Genomic DNA, 14196 nt, shown 5'->3' on the forward strand with positions numbered 1-14196 from the left:
ACTGGGAATCATGGCCTAGCTAAGTAGAGACACATTTTAGGGGGACGCAATTCAATCCATAACAAGGTCTTTACTCAAAAGGCACCTTCTCAAGGAGCTTGTCTCCTGCCCACCTACATAAAACTGCAGCCCTTCACCAACATATCTTATCACCATTTCCTTCTTTTATGTTTCTTCTTAGCATTTATCACATCATGTATTTTATTCATCCTGTTTACTGTCTACCTCTGTCACTCTCTGACAAATAGAACACGGCTCTATGAGCGCAGGAATTTTTGTTTGCTTTACAAAAACACCTAGACCAGTGCTTGGCAGACAATAAGCCCTCAAAAAATACTTGTTAAATATTTATTATAAATGGATAAATACAAAATGGAAAACAAGAGCTAACACACACACAGACACACATATACACACTTTGGGGATATTAATTATAGTAGGTATCAGGTATTTTGTAAATACTGTAAAGAATGCTTACACAGAAACAATCTATCACACCCTAGGCACCCGCCTCCTTCAGGGGTTGCTGGGGAAACAACCCTACCAGTTTTCTTTCACAGCTGATTTGAACAGCCAGTCTCTCAGATGCTCGCAGACCTATGAGGTGGCTCAGCAGAGAAGATTAACTATTGTGACCAATGGTGACTAAAGTGGATCATGTCCCTTTCCTCTGAGGGTCTGAAAAGAAAGCTAGCAGTTGGAAGCACAAATAGAAGCAGAAAGACATACAAACAAGTAAAGCCACATTAATAGCTGTGCATTAGAACAGGGATCAATGGACAACTCCTCAACGAGATCACTGCTAGAATTCTTGCTGAATCAACACAGTGACCTTCGGACTACTTGAAAAGTTTACGGCTGTGTCCTGAAGATATTAAGGTCTTCAAGAGGCCTGAATACAAAGTCAAAATCTCATTTATAAATCTAACGATAAACTCATAAGTACTTGAGGCAGCACAGTGATGTTGTTTTTGCAACCAGAAGAATGACTAAAAAGTGCTTATGGGTTTTATCATCTGTGTTGACCTGGACTTCTTGAGGACTCTTATCCTCTTCCTTATTGAACACACACACACACACACACACACACACACACACACACACACACAGTACCAGGTTGTGAGGGCCAAGACATTCACAGCACAGGAGGGCTGAAGTAAAATATTCTTCCTTTTAATGTTTATTTTTAAGAGAAAAGTGTGTTTAATATTAATGTATTAAATATGTAAGACATAATCTTTAATATCAAACTGGACTGGCATTTTAGAGAATGAGAAAAAGAGAACAAAATGTAATGGCTTGCTTACGAAGGGACTGAACAGGATTCATAAATTTCCGTATTTACTAAATATTTTATCTTTAGTTATTTTGTAAAGATGAAAGCATCTTCTGAATAGAAATGGACATCTAATGAGAACTAACTTCACGGGACTAGAATTTTCCTGAGGAAATCTGATGGCCAATGAGTCAGGGGTTCTTGCATTAATTGCCTTTTCATCTACTAACATCTATAAATCTCATTCAAGAAAAGAGAAACACAAACAGGACAGCTATTCACGTCTAGGATGAAGGAAGGAATGGATAGCTTCAATTCAACCAAACATTCACCAGTACATCCCATCTCAGGCTGAGGGAGAGAAACTATTTTTACAAAGAAAGTCAAAACCCAAAATGGAAAGAAAAAATACATGGAAGGCATCGATTGCAAAACCAAATTTTCTAATTATATCCTAGTGAGAAGGGACACATATTCTAAAACTATACAAATAAGTAAATTGCCATGAAAAGTAAGGAGACTTAGTAAGAGTTTCAGAATTTCAAGGCAATTATTGAGAATCAGATATAATTTTAAGAGGCTTTTTTGTTATGAACTACAGATACCTTAAAAAGGAAAAGAAGGGGCTTCTTTATAGACTCAGAAAATAGAACACTAAAACAATATTCTAAATTAACCACAGTAAAATTATTTCATCTGTCTACTTGTTTCTACATAATTCTTGTTCTGTTGGATCTCAAGTTAGCAGTCTCATAAAGCGGTCAGCTTTTTGACTAAGGCACGGTCTGGAAATCCTGACTCAGCCCAAAGGTGTACGGTCTGAACGTTGTCTAAGGAGGGCCGTCGGAAGCTCATATTCAAGAGTTTATTCTCTGTAGCATCAAGCATCCAAATGACCTGGTATCTTCTTCGCCCCTTGATGAGGACACAAACTCTCGCCTGTACATGACTGAGAGAATTCAGGCAAGGACCAGAAAAAAACAGAACTAGCTGTCAACTGAAAACTGCTGTGGTTGGTTTATCACTGATAATTCCTAACGCGAAAGGCCTGATAAGAGTTCACAACAGGAATACCGCAACTGACAAGGACATCTGGCTGTTTTGTGGCAAGCAAAACAATAAAAGAGCCGTTACCAAAAGCGATTAGACAAAACTTCTTTATGGACAGCGAATAAGCTTATTTTCAAAGAAGTCACTGAATGTTCCCTCTGATTTATAAAAAACAAAAAGATCTATTTACAAAAGGATCAATATAACTTTTATGCAGGGGTAAAATCCTGAGACACACCCTGATAACCCTGGGAAACAACAGACATATACTAAGACTATACCAAATATCAAGTAAAGAGATTCAGTGAGCCTTGATTAGGTCCTGGACACCTGTATTTTTACATGTTTATAGACATCTATAATTTTATAAATGTTCATAGATAAGTGTGTTGTACATCCCCAAATCCATTGCCTAGAAAATGCTAGGTTCAAATTATAGAAGTCAGACTCTGATCAAGTTACCATTTTAAATAATTACTGAAATTATGACTGCTGCTAACACTATACCGTTGTCTAGATATTCGCAAAGCACCACTCAAAATGCTAAATACAAGAAAACTAGACAGAACTACTACATAAGAGTTTTGATCTGTGTTTTCCTGAAGGTAAAATCTATTAAGGATTAACAGTATCAGGGATTTTCTATAAAGCACATATTTCTAAAATATTCATATTTATTACATTTTATCTATTTGGTTTTTACCTATGATAAATTTTTTTTTTTTTACCTCAGTGTGTCTTCTGATTTCACAATTCTTAAAGATAGTTTCAGGTATAAAAGATACCTTAAAGTATTATTTTTTCTATATTTGGGATCCAATTTAGGGAAGGCAAAAATCGAAAAAGTTATCAGAGAAAATCTAGACAGTTTATTAAGATAGGATAATACCTACCAGGGAGCCCTGGTGGTGCAGTGGCTAAAGAGCTTGGCTGCTTACCAAAAGGTAGGCAGTTTGAATCCACCAGCCACTCCCTGGAAACCCTACTGGACAGTTCTCTCTGTCCTATAGGTCCGCTAGGAGTCAGAACTGACTCAACAGCAACAGGTTTGTTTTCGTTATTCCTACAAAGTACTCTTGGGGAATCCAGACTGTTAACTAGTTTACAAAGTCTCTGGCTTATGTGTGCTAAGAAAGGTCACTTCCTGAAAGGCTAGGAACTTCAGGATATTTTGGGGAACTCAAGGAGAGAAATATACCCAAATACAGAAACGCTGCAGGTGAAATCTGGTGAAAAGAGTTTGTTGGGTTTGGTTTCTTAGCCTTAGGACAGCAAATAGCAGAGTGTCTTAAGAATTCAATCTGAAATTCCTTATGAAAATGTTCAGACAGTGGTTCAACGGTAGAATTCTGCCTTCCAGTCAACACACCTCACACGCAGCCACCGCCCGTCAGTCACTGGATGGTTGCACGTAGCTATGATGCGGGACAGGTTTCTGCAGGGCTTCCAGGCTAAGATGGGCTAGGAAGAAAGGCCTGGAGATCTACTGCCAAAACGGATCACGGTGGTTCAGTCCTTAACCCATTATGCAGACAGCACAGACTGGGCAGTCTTTCATTCCCTGGTGCGTCGGGTTGCCATGAGCTGTGGGCCAACTGCACAGCAGCTAACAGCAATATCACTCTAGGTTTTACAGAACTTACTTAAGAAGGCCGAAAAACACTCTTCCTGGCCTTATGTGAACACTCAAGCAATAGCTAATAAGATCAGCCTTATCGGTTAGCAGAATAATCCTTCTTTGAGATTATTTTGACTATAAAAGAGGGAAACTGTAGAGAAAAACTGTGAAAAATACTTTCAAAATGGAACAAAAAATTACTGAGTGAACTATTTATACCCTGTAAATAGTAAAAAAACTGTAAATTGTATAAAAATGATCGGCCACCCATTTGCCATCGTCAAGGTGATTCCAACTCAGAGTGACCCTCTAGGTCAGAGCAGAATTGCCCTGTAGGGTTTCCAAGGGTGTAATCTTTACAGAAGCAGGCTGTCACTTCTTTCTCCTGCAGAGTGGCTAGTGGGTTCAAATGCCAACCTTTCGGTCAGCTTCTGAGTGCTTAAATACTGTGTCACCAGGGCTCTGGATAATAGTAATGCAAATTAATTTTTGTCCACAGAAATGCAGAATCTGCCCACTGGAAGATCAACTGACGGTGGACGAGGAGTTTTATACCTACTGAGCAAAGTCATCTTAGCGTTCCAAGTAATCTACCAACGTCTCCGTTCTACAGTCTTCTCTGATAAGGACAAAACACCTTTCTGATTCCCTAAATAATTAATGAGTTAAATAAAATATTTGACACTTACTCACTTTGTATTAGTAAGAGAATCATAATTGCAACTTTCTAAAAAAAAAAACTATTCTTTAATAAGGTGGTAGGTATTTTTTTATATGGGTATTCCTATTATTTCAATTCTTCTCCATGTTTGAAAATTTTTATAATAAATTTTAAGATACATCATCCAGGTGTATATTTTATTTAACTGGCAAGAAGTACAACAAATACTGCAAAAACAGCTCAAAAAGTCAAGGTCTTAGTTATTTAGTGCTGCTATAACAGAAATACCACAAGTGGATGGCTTTAACAAAGAGAAATTATTCTCTCACAGTCCAGTGGGCTACAAGTCCAGATTCAGGGCATCAGCTTCAGGGAAAGCCTTTCTCTCTGTTGGCTCTGAAGGAAGGTTCTTGTCATCAATCTTCCCCTGGCCTAGGGGATTCTCCATACAGGAACCCTGGGTTCAGAGGACATGCTCTGCCTCTGGTGCTGCTCTCTTGACGGTATGAGGTCCCCACTCTCTGCTCACTTCCCTTTCCTTTGATCTCTTTTAAGATAAAAGGTGAAGCAGGCCACACCTCAGGGAAACTCCCCTTACATTGGATCAAGGATGTCACCTGAGTAAGGGTGTTACAACCCACCCTGGTCCTCTTTAACGTAATCTAATCTTGCCTCATTAACCAAAGGTAGAGATTAGGATTTACAACACATAGGAAAATTACATCAATCCCCAAAATGGAGGACTGCCACACAATACTAGGAATCATGGCCTAACCAAGCTGATACACATATCTTTGGGGGACACAATTCAATGCATGACAGTCAAATTACTACCTTTATCCGTTATAGCTCTTTAACATAGCAGGCAATCAGGAGGCTCTACTGAAGCTTTTATTCAAAAAGTTAACTTTATATAAATTAAATCAATGTAATTTTCACCCTTTAGAATGCTACAACTATTGGAAAATTCCCAAGACATAACAATCAGTTATACAAAAAGAACATAAGAAATACAACCAGTTGCTAAAAGACCTAGAAGAAGACTGTAATTCAGAAAATATTTTTGTAGCCGTGATGGTTAAGGTTGTGCGTCAACTGGCTGGACCATGGTTCTCGGTGGTTTGGCAATTTTGTAACAATGTAGTTTGAAAGTTATGTAATGATGTAATTTGGCAGCTATGTAATGATGTAGTCATCCTCCATGATGTGAGCTGATGTGATCAGCCAATCAATTGTAAGAGGAGTTTCCTTGGGATGTGGCCTGAACAAATATATATATGGACGTTCTGGCAAAGCTCAGTTGCTTGCTCTAGATCCTGCATTCAGCTCATAGTCATCTGATTCTGGTTCTTGGGACATCAGCCAGCAGCCTCCTTATTATAGCCTGCTGACCTTGGGATCCGTCAGACTCAAGAGCCTCTGAGCAAGCAGCCTACCATCTTCCCTGCCAATCTTGGATTCGTCAACCTCTGTAGCCCGTGAGACAGTAGACTGCTGTCTGATTTGCCAATCTTGGGTTCATCAGCTCCTACATCTATGTGAGTCAGGAGAAGCCTCCAGCCAGATGTCTGACCCACAGAATTGGGACTTGCCGGCCTCTATAATGGTGTACTCGTATGGTTGCTATGAGTCAAAATCGACTCGACGGTAACGGGTACAGGTATAATGCTGTAACCCATTTCCTTGAGATGAATCTCTCCCTCTCTGTCTCTAAATATGTATGTGTGTGTGTGTGTGTGCCCATGTGTGTGTACACATCACAGGTTTTGCTTCTTTAGAGAGCCTAGCCCAAAACGTTTGGTACTGAGAGTGGTTCTAGAGAAAGAAGGTTATAAGGATGAATTTTCTAAATTGGTTCTCAAGTCTGACAAGTCTTAAAGTCAATGATGACTCTGCCTCCAATAATAAGGAGGGTCCTGCTAATCTACGGCATGAAATGCAATATTAATACCTAAAACATCACCACCAATAGATCAAGTAGTGGCGAGAAGAGAGGCTCTGGGTGACTGCATGTTTGACTCCTTTCTATAGTTTTGTCAGAGTGAAAAGTACAGAAGTGTAGAAGACTTAAGTTCCAGTAAGCCCCAAAAGGTTAAGTACAAAGGGTGACCCAGGAGGAGGTACACTAGCTACACTCCAAAAAAACTGCTAGACTGCCTAGCCTAGCCTAGCCTAGCCTGGGGAATATGTGTGGAAATGGCTGTTAAGGGTGTGGACAATGGTGCAAGGAACATAAAGTTGGATCAGTCTGAGTTTATTGACATGGGCCCAGTAAGGTCAGATCCTTCATTCAATGTTTTGAGTATTCTTTCCTTGTTTTCTGGTGCCAGCTTCTTTGGGTTTTGTGGTCTCACCATTTGGTGATCTCCATAAATAGCTGATGGATTATAGAGATCTTGTCTCTGTTGGGTGAAAGATGATAGAGAATCTGGTTTGTTAGTTTTTCCTGTTTGCTTATTTTTCTATTTTGAGCTCAAATCAATAAAGAATTTCATGTACCAGGAAGTACATATACATTTACTGGTGAATTTTCTGTGTTTCTGTTTGACACATGGCTAAATTTTTAGAATTGAAACTATGAACTCTCTCTGTGTGTATGTTTATATACCTGTAATTCAGAAAGGAAGAAAGTACATAATACTGTTGTCTTAAAAAAGCTCTATTCTAATTGGTTTAGAAATAAAAAAGCACTTACCAATGGAATATTTCTAAAGGTCAAAAGTTAAGGAGTTTGACTCCCAATAATACTTTCAAATGTGGTATTAAAAAAAAATGTATTCTTATAGAAACTAACTCAAATGTTTTAAGATTCCAAGTTAACATAATTTACATAAATTTTGGAAAATGAGATTAGTTGAATATTTTTGGTTTAAAAAAACAGCTATGTCTTCTCTGAGTTATTAGTGTAACGTATACATCTTTATTCTACTTAGGTATGTTCTTCCAAACTTTTATACAGGTTTACTAATCGAATCAGCCAGGGGCACCACTACTCAATGTTTAAGATTATGAAAAATGTTATTTGTATTTAACCAAATGAACCATTATTCTGATAAACTATATTTTACTGTAATTGTGTATTATAGTATGAAAGCTTGAAGATAACTTCCAGGATTTGTGAGCAATTTAAAATCTCACACTGATGCTCATTTAGTTAATTAATGGATATTCATTAGGTACCTAGATCATTCTTAAGTAAGACAGAATATCAAAATGCTGATTACTAAGCATAAGCTTAAATTTATGGGTTTTTTTTTTAATATGGTTCTTTAATGAAATGTTTATTTCCTTCACTTTGAGAAGCACCTAAGTGCTGATGTTTGACAATCAGTGCACAATTATCCATTCCCAGTTTTCTCCATGAAACAGAAATTACTTTGGATAATTTTGGGCATCAGGATTGGAGGAAGATTCATTAACAATCTACAATATGCAGATAACTCAACCTTGCTTGCTGAAAGCAAAGAGGACTTGAAGCATTTACTGATGAAGATCAAAGACTACAGCCTTCACTATGGATTACACCTCAACGTAAAGAAAACAAAAATCCTCATAACTGGACCAAAAAACATCATCATGATAAACAGAAAAGACTGAAGTTCTCAAGGATTTCATTTGACTTGGATCCACAATCAACGCTTATGGAAGCAGCAGTCAAGAAATCAAACAGCGTAGTGCATTGGGCAAATCTGCTGCAAAAGACCTCTTCAAAGCGTTAAAAAGCAAAGATGTCACTTTGAGGACTAATGTCTTCCTGGCTCAAGCCACGGTATTTTCAATCGCCTCATATGCATTTTTTTCATATGCATGCAAAAGCTGGACAATGAATAAAAAAGGCCAAAGAAGAACTGGTACATTTGAATTATGGTGTTGGTGAAGAACACTGAATATACCATGGACTGCCAAAAGAATGAACAAATCTGCCTTAGAATAAGTACAGCCAGAATGTTCCTTAGAAGCGAGGATGGGGAGACTGCGTCTTACATACTTGGACATGTTATCAGGAGGGACCAGTTCCTGGAGAAAGACGTCACACTTGGTAAAGGGTCTGTGAAAAAGAGGAAGACCTTCAACAAGATAATTGACACAGTGGCTGCAATAAAGGGCTGAAACACAGCAATGACTGTGAGCATGGCAGAGGACCTGGCAGTGCGTCATTCTGTTGTACGTGGGGTCACTATGAGTCAGAACCGATAAGATGGCACCTAACAACTACAAGAGCAGTCTTACAAATAAGTAAGGAAAGTCACTTCTTAGCAGGCTCAGGAATCTTGAGATAGCTTGAGAACTTCATAAGAAAGGAATTCACCCAAATTTCACTGCAGGTGAAATCTGACAGCATGTTCTAGGCTTGACTTTCTAACCTCAAGAGGCTTTTAAAAGTGCACTTGAAGGTTCCTTTGAAAACTTCCCACAAATGAAACTTATAGTCCTACAACATAAATTACCATTATTGTTAAACAAAAATCCCAAACGCATTGTCCTTAAGCTGATTCTGATTCATGGCACTCCTACAGGACAGAGTAGAACTGCCCCATAGGGTTTCCGTGGCTGTAATCTTTTTCTTTCTTTTTTGATTTTTATTGTGCTTTAAGTGAAAGTTTACAAATCAAGTCAGTCTCTCATACAAAAATTTATACACACCTTGCTATGTACTCCTAGCTGCTCTCCCCCTAATGGGACAGCACACTCCTTCTCTCCACCCTGTATTCATTCCCGTGTCCATTCAACCAGCTTCTGTCCCCATCTGCCTTCACATCTCCCCTCCAGATAGGAGCTGCTCACATAGTCTCATGTGTCTACTTGAACCAAGAAGCTCACTCTTCACCAGTATCATTTTCAATCTTATCGTCCAGTCCAATCCCTGTCTGAAGAGTTAGCTTTGGGAATGGTTCCTGTCTTGGGCTAAAAGAAGGTCTGGGGGCCATGACCTCCAGGGCCCTTCTAGTCTCAGTCAGACCATTGAGTATGGTATTTTAATGAGAAATTGAGGTCTGCATCCCACTGCTCTCCTGCTCCCTCAGGGGTTCTCTGTTGTGTGTCCTGTCAGGGCAGTCATCGGTTGTAGCTGGGCACCATCTAGTTCTTCTGGTCTCAGGCTGATGTAGTCTCTGATTTATGTGGCCCTTTCTGTCTCTTGGGCTCATAATTACCTTGTGTCTTTGGCGTTCTTCATTCTCATTTGATCCAGGTGGGCTGAGACTAACTGATGCATCTTAGATGGTCATGCACCAAAGTGGGATGCAGAATGTTTTCTTAATAGATTTTATTATGCAAGGCTGTAATCTTTATGGAAGCCGAATGGCACATATTTCTTCTGCGGAGCAGGTGGTGGGTTCAAAGCACTAGGGTCTCAGTTAACGGCCGAATGCTTAACCACTGTGCCACCAGGGCTCTTTCCATTACTGTTACACCTACGTAAACTTAATGAGAACAGTCTTATTTTGTGATTAGGAATAACCTTTCTTCGAGATTATCTTTAATCAATAGGGGAGGGAATACAGAAAACTTTTTTTTTTCTTTTTCAATGGGAAACTATAAATTGTCATTAGTACACCCTTGTGGGCTATCAGAATCTACTCTTGTTCATTGTCTTTGCGTTATTTTGTGCATCTTTGTATATTGTGGAGCCTCAGTGGCTCCTCTGCTCCCTGAGGGATTCTCTGTTGTGGTTAAGAGTTACGGTGCGCTACAGCTGCTAACCAAAAGGTCGGCAGTTTGAATCCACCAGCTGTTCCTTGGAAACCCTATGGAGTAGTTCTACTCTGTCCTACAGGATCGCTATGAGTCAGAATTGACTCAACAGCGATGGGTTTGGTTTTTGTTTGGTATATTGTAGATAACTGATGAATATTAAAACTCCATTTTGTCTGGTAGAAATTTAGTTGACTTTCTTCCCTGTATGGGAAAAACCAGTTTTGGTGAAAAAAAAAAAAAACTACCTGCAAATTAGACCAGATGCTGTTTTCTTGCCTACATTGTTGATACGTACTTGCCTAAGGTGAAAAAAAAAAAAATTTTTTTTTACAACCCTATAAATAACGTTTCCAATTCTTTTCCCCCACCTGACTTGGTGTTACCTAAAACTGGGACCTGACTGCACAGATCCCTATTGGGATTCTAGGTTACATTTTCCCCAGCATCTGAAGTAGTCTTGAATGCTCAAGGCCAGTGACTTTATATAAACCTCAAAGGATTTGCTATAGTGGTAGACCATGTATGGACCTGGATTTCTCATAGTCTGGGTCACTATGCATGCCTTTGTATGAAAGGTAATCAAGACTGTGGACACCACCACCAAGAACACTGACATGCTAGTCTGAGAACCTCAAAAAATTCAGCAATGAGTGCTACAGAACCCCCAAATTTCCCTCCTCTACCTTCTCAGACGCCACTAGATTGGCTACCCTTGGGGTTTACTTCCTGGCTCTTTATCACATCCTTTTATATTAATATTTCTCTCTGCATTTTAGGAATATCTCTTTTAAGATGCCTGATCTCCAGGACCCTGGAACAGTTGACCTCTGCCACCACCTCTCAACAGATGGGTCGACTGATTTCACAGGAACAATGCCAAGGAGAATCCTCCAGTGACTATGTCTTAGATCCTGTTTCACACAACTCAGAAGTTTTGTGGTCAACCCTGAGTTGTTCAGTGAGGAGTGACACTTACCCTGAACAAAGACAAGGGCTGATAATGTTGAACTTGAGCCATGTGCTCCTGGAAAATAGTGTTGGTAAAGGAAATTCCCCTTTTGTGTTCCAGGAAGATGCTAACCCCAAAGTAACACCCTGCTTTCACATATTCCAAGGTAAGATTTGCTGCAGTTCTTAAAAATGGCTCAGATAAGGCCATCTCCATTCTTGCTCATGGCTCCCGTAAGACTTGCTACCTTATTACCTGACTCTGTAAGACCACAAGTGCCCTTCCTTTTCTTTGAATATTCGTAATTTATGAATGCTTTACCTATTAAAACAGTCAGAATAAAGTCATCTCCTTCATCATCAAATACATGTTGTGTTTCACATCTACTACACTTTTGTTTTAAATGCATGGGAACAGAGTTTTGATAAAGGTCGTTACTACCCAAGAAGCAGTCAGCTCATTAGATCTTTTGTCAAAACCTTATAACAAAATTTAATAGGATAAGTATCTTTTAAAGTATTTTAATTTCAAATTTAACTCGTTTGGTTAGTATGAAACAATAAGTGATGAAAGATTAGAAAAATTCTTGAATAATTAAGGGAAATGGAATCATTCAATCCATAAGAAAGAATATTGTCAGGTACTAAAATTTGTTTAGTCATTAAGTAGTTAATGAGCCTGGCAATATACCAAACACAGGGTATTCACAGTGGCAAATATTTTAACCAATAATTATAATCCAATAAAATTATAGCTATCCTAAAATATAAGCATAGTTGAGAGTACAAAGGAAAGGGTGTTATCTGCCTGAAGGGAGGGAGATGGTCAGCAAAGTCTTAAACAAAAAAGGTGATCAAGCTAAGGCTTCATGGAGGAAAAGGACTTTTGCAGACAGGTGAATAAATTTGTTAAGAAACAGATGAGAAAGAAGGTGGCTCTTTTGGGAATCTGAGAATAGTTGGTATGACTTCATCAATGTCACTTAAGAAATTTACCTTACAAAAGTCTTGTGGCAAAACTGTAGGTATGATGAAAAATATAATCAACTATTGCAAAAGCCTGGATGAAAAAGGACGGAGGTCAGCACCAAGGGGTATGGCGATGGAGAGAAAAAGAAGACATTGGAGGTAAGATAATCAGGAGGCAGAATAAACGAAACTTTACGTGGGAACTGAGGAAGACTTCAAGGTTTCTACCTGATAATTAGTAACAGGAACACAGGAGGTTGAGAGTGAATGAGTGGGTGGAAAGAGAGAGAAAATGAATACCTGTATTTGTGGAGAAAGATAAAGATCTGGCTTGGAACATGCTGAATCTTCAAGAACTGTTTATGTTTGGTAGAGTACAGAGGATTACGAACATTTTTTGTTTCTATTGACCACAAGACAAAAAACTGGTAATACACTTAAAAAGGGTGGGGGGGGGGGCGCTGAAATGCTTAACGGAAGCAGCTTCCTTTGCAAAGAGACTTCTAGCGAAAGAATAAGTCAAATCACTTTGGAATGGTATGAGCTGACAGAAGGACGATAAGTTTTTCTAATTCTTAATAAGATGGTAGAAATGATATCCCTCCGTCTATAAATGTCTGTGGCCAAGTCTGGGACAATATGTGTATACTGCCCCCCCCATGACAATAATGAACTATAACCCATTGAATAAAATAAGAATCTGGGTGGGGGGCAAGATGGCGGACTAAGTAGACGCTACCTCGGATCCCTCTTGCAACAAAGACTCGGAAAAACAAGTGAATCGATCAAGTACATAACAATCTACGAACCCTGAACAACAAACACAGATTTAGAGACGGAAAACGAACAAATACGGGGAAGCAGTGATTGTTTTCAGAGCCTGGAGCCAGCGTCCCAGTCAGGTAACCTTTGACGCCTGATTTAGGGCAGAGCCCAGGGGAGCTGACGGCGCAAACAAGGGGCCCAGCCCTACCCCCCTGAACTCACCCCGGGAGGGGGCCCAGCCATCCACAGAGGCAGCACGGCGACGCGGCTGGCAGGACGAGAAGTCCCCGGGAGGCAGCGACTGATTTTGGAGCAGGGAGTAAAGCGTTCCAGCAGGGGAACCTTGACGCTGGCTGCAGGTGGCTTCAGAGGGCCAGACCCCTGGGGGCAATCTCCACACAGCCAGCACACTTAGGCAACACGCCCCATGGGAATCTCAGATATAATAGATATTCCAAGCAAGACAAGCAACTCTGGCTATATTCTGAGGTGCTACTCTCCTATCTCTCTGATCCCTCCCCCACCCTTCCCAGGTGGCTTCATTAACATTGGAATTGCCTGAGCCAGAGGGAGAAGGCTCCAGCTCCGCAGCGGCTTTGCTTTCCCCCCTTTTTTTTTCTTTTGGTCTTTTCCTAACCCATTCTTTTGGCCTGAGAGAAGGAACAAAAAAAAAAAAAAGAAAGAAAAAACCCAGGGACCAAAAATCCACCCCTAATTGGACTAAAAACACAGAACCAGCTACAGCTAAGCATATATGATCCAAATCTCAGACTTTCATCCTTACAGGGAACAAGGTGGCGGTTATAATCCAAAGGCAATTCTGATGGGGATCTGACTGCATTTGCTTTTAGCAGATTTTCTGGAAAGACTAGTTTCCCAGTGATGGCTCGGAGACAGCAGCCCATATTAAACCACATAAAGAAGCAGACCATGACAGCTTCTCCAACCCCCCAAACAAAAGAATCAAAATCTTTCCCAAATGAAGATACAATCCTGGAATTATCAGATACAGCATATAAAAAACTAATTTACAGAATGCTTCAAGACATCACAAACGAAATAAGGCAAACTGCAGAAAAATCCAAGGAACACACTGATAAAACTGTTGAAGAACTCAAAAAGATTATTCAAGAACATACTGGAAAAATTAATAAGTTGCAAGAATCCATAGAGAGACAGCATGCAGAAATCCAAAAGATTAACAATTAAATT

The 14196-nt window shown here is 39.6% G+C and overlaps 1 protein-coding gene across 13 annotated transcripts in view; it reads right to left on the reverse strand.

The window, feature by feature from the left end:
• MCPH1 (microcephalin 1) overlaps positions 1-14196 on the reverse strand; it is a 331342-nt gene that overhangs the window by 221744 nt on the left and 95402 nt on the right. The window contains exon 10 of one of the 13 annotated variants that reach the window (XM_064294950.1): positions 3015-7007. The exons of the other annotated variants lie outside the window; for them this stretch is intronic. Within the exon in view, the coding sequence (XP_064151020.1) occupies positions 6849-7007 (159 nt within the window). The 3' untranslated portion in view covers positions 3015-6848. Of the gene's footprint in view, positions 1-3014; positions 7008-14196 lie in introns of those variants that run through there. 13 annotated transcript variants of the gene reach the window in all.

The sequence above is a fragment of the Loxodonta africana genome, chromosome 12 (genome assembly GCF_030014295.1).
Source record: "Loxodonta africana isolate mLoxAfr1 chromosome 12, mLoxAfr1.hap2, whole genome shotgun sequence".
NCBI lineage: Eukaryota > Metazoa > Chordata > Mammalia > Proboscidea > Elephantidae > Loxodonta > Loxodonta africana.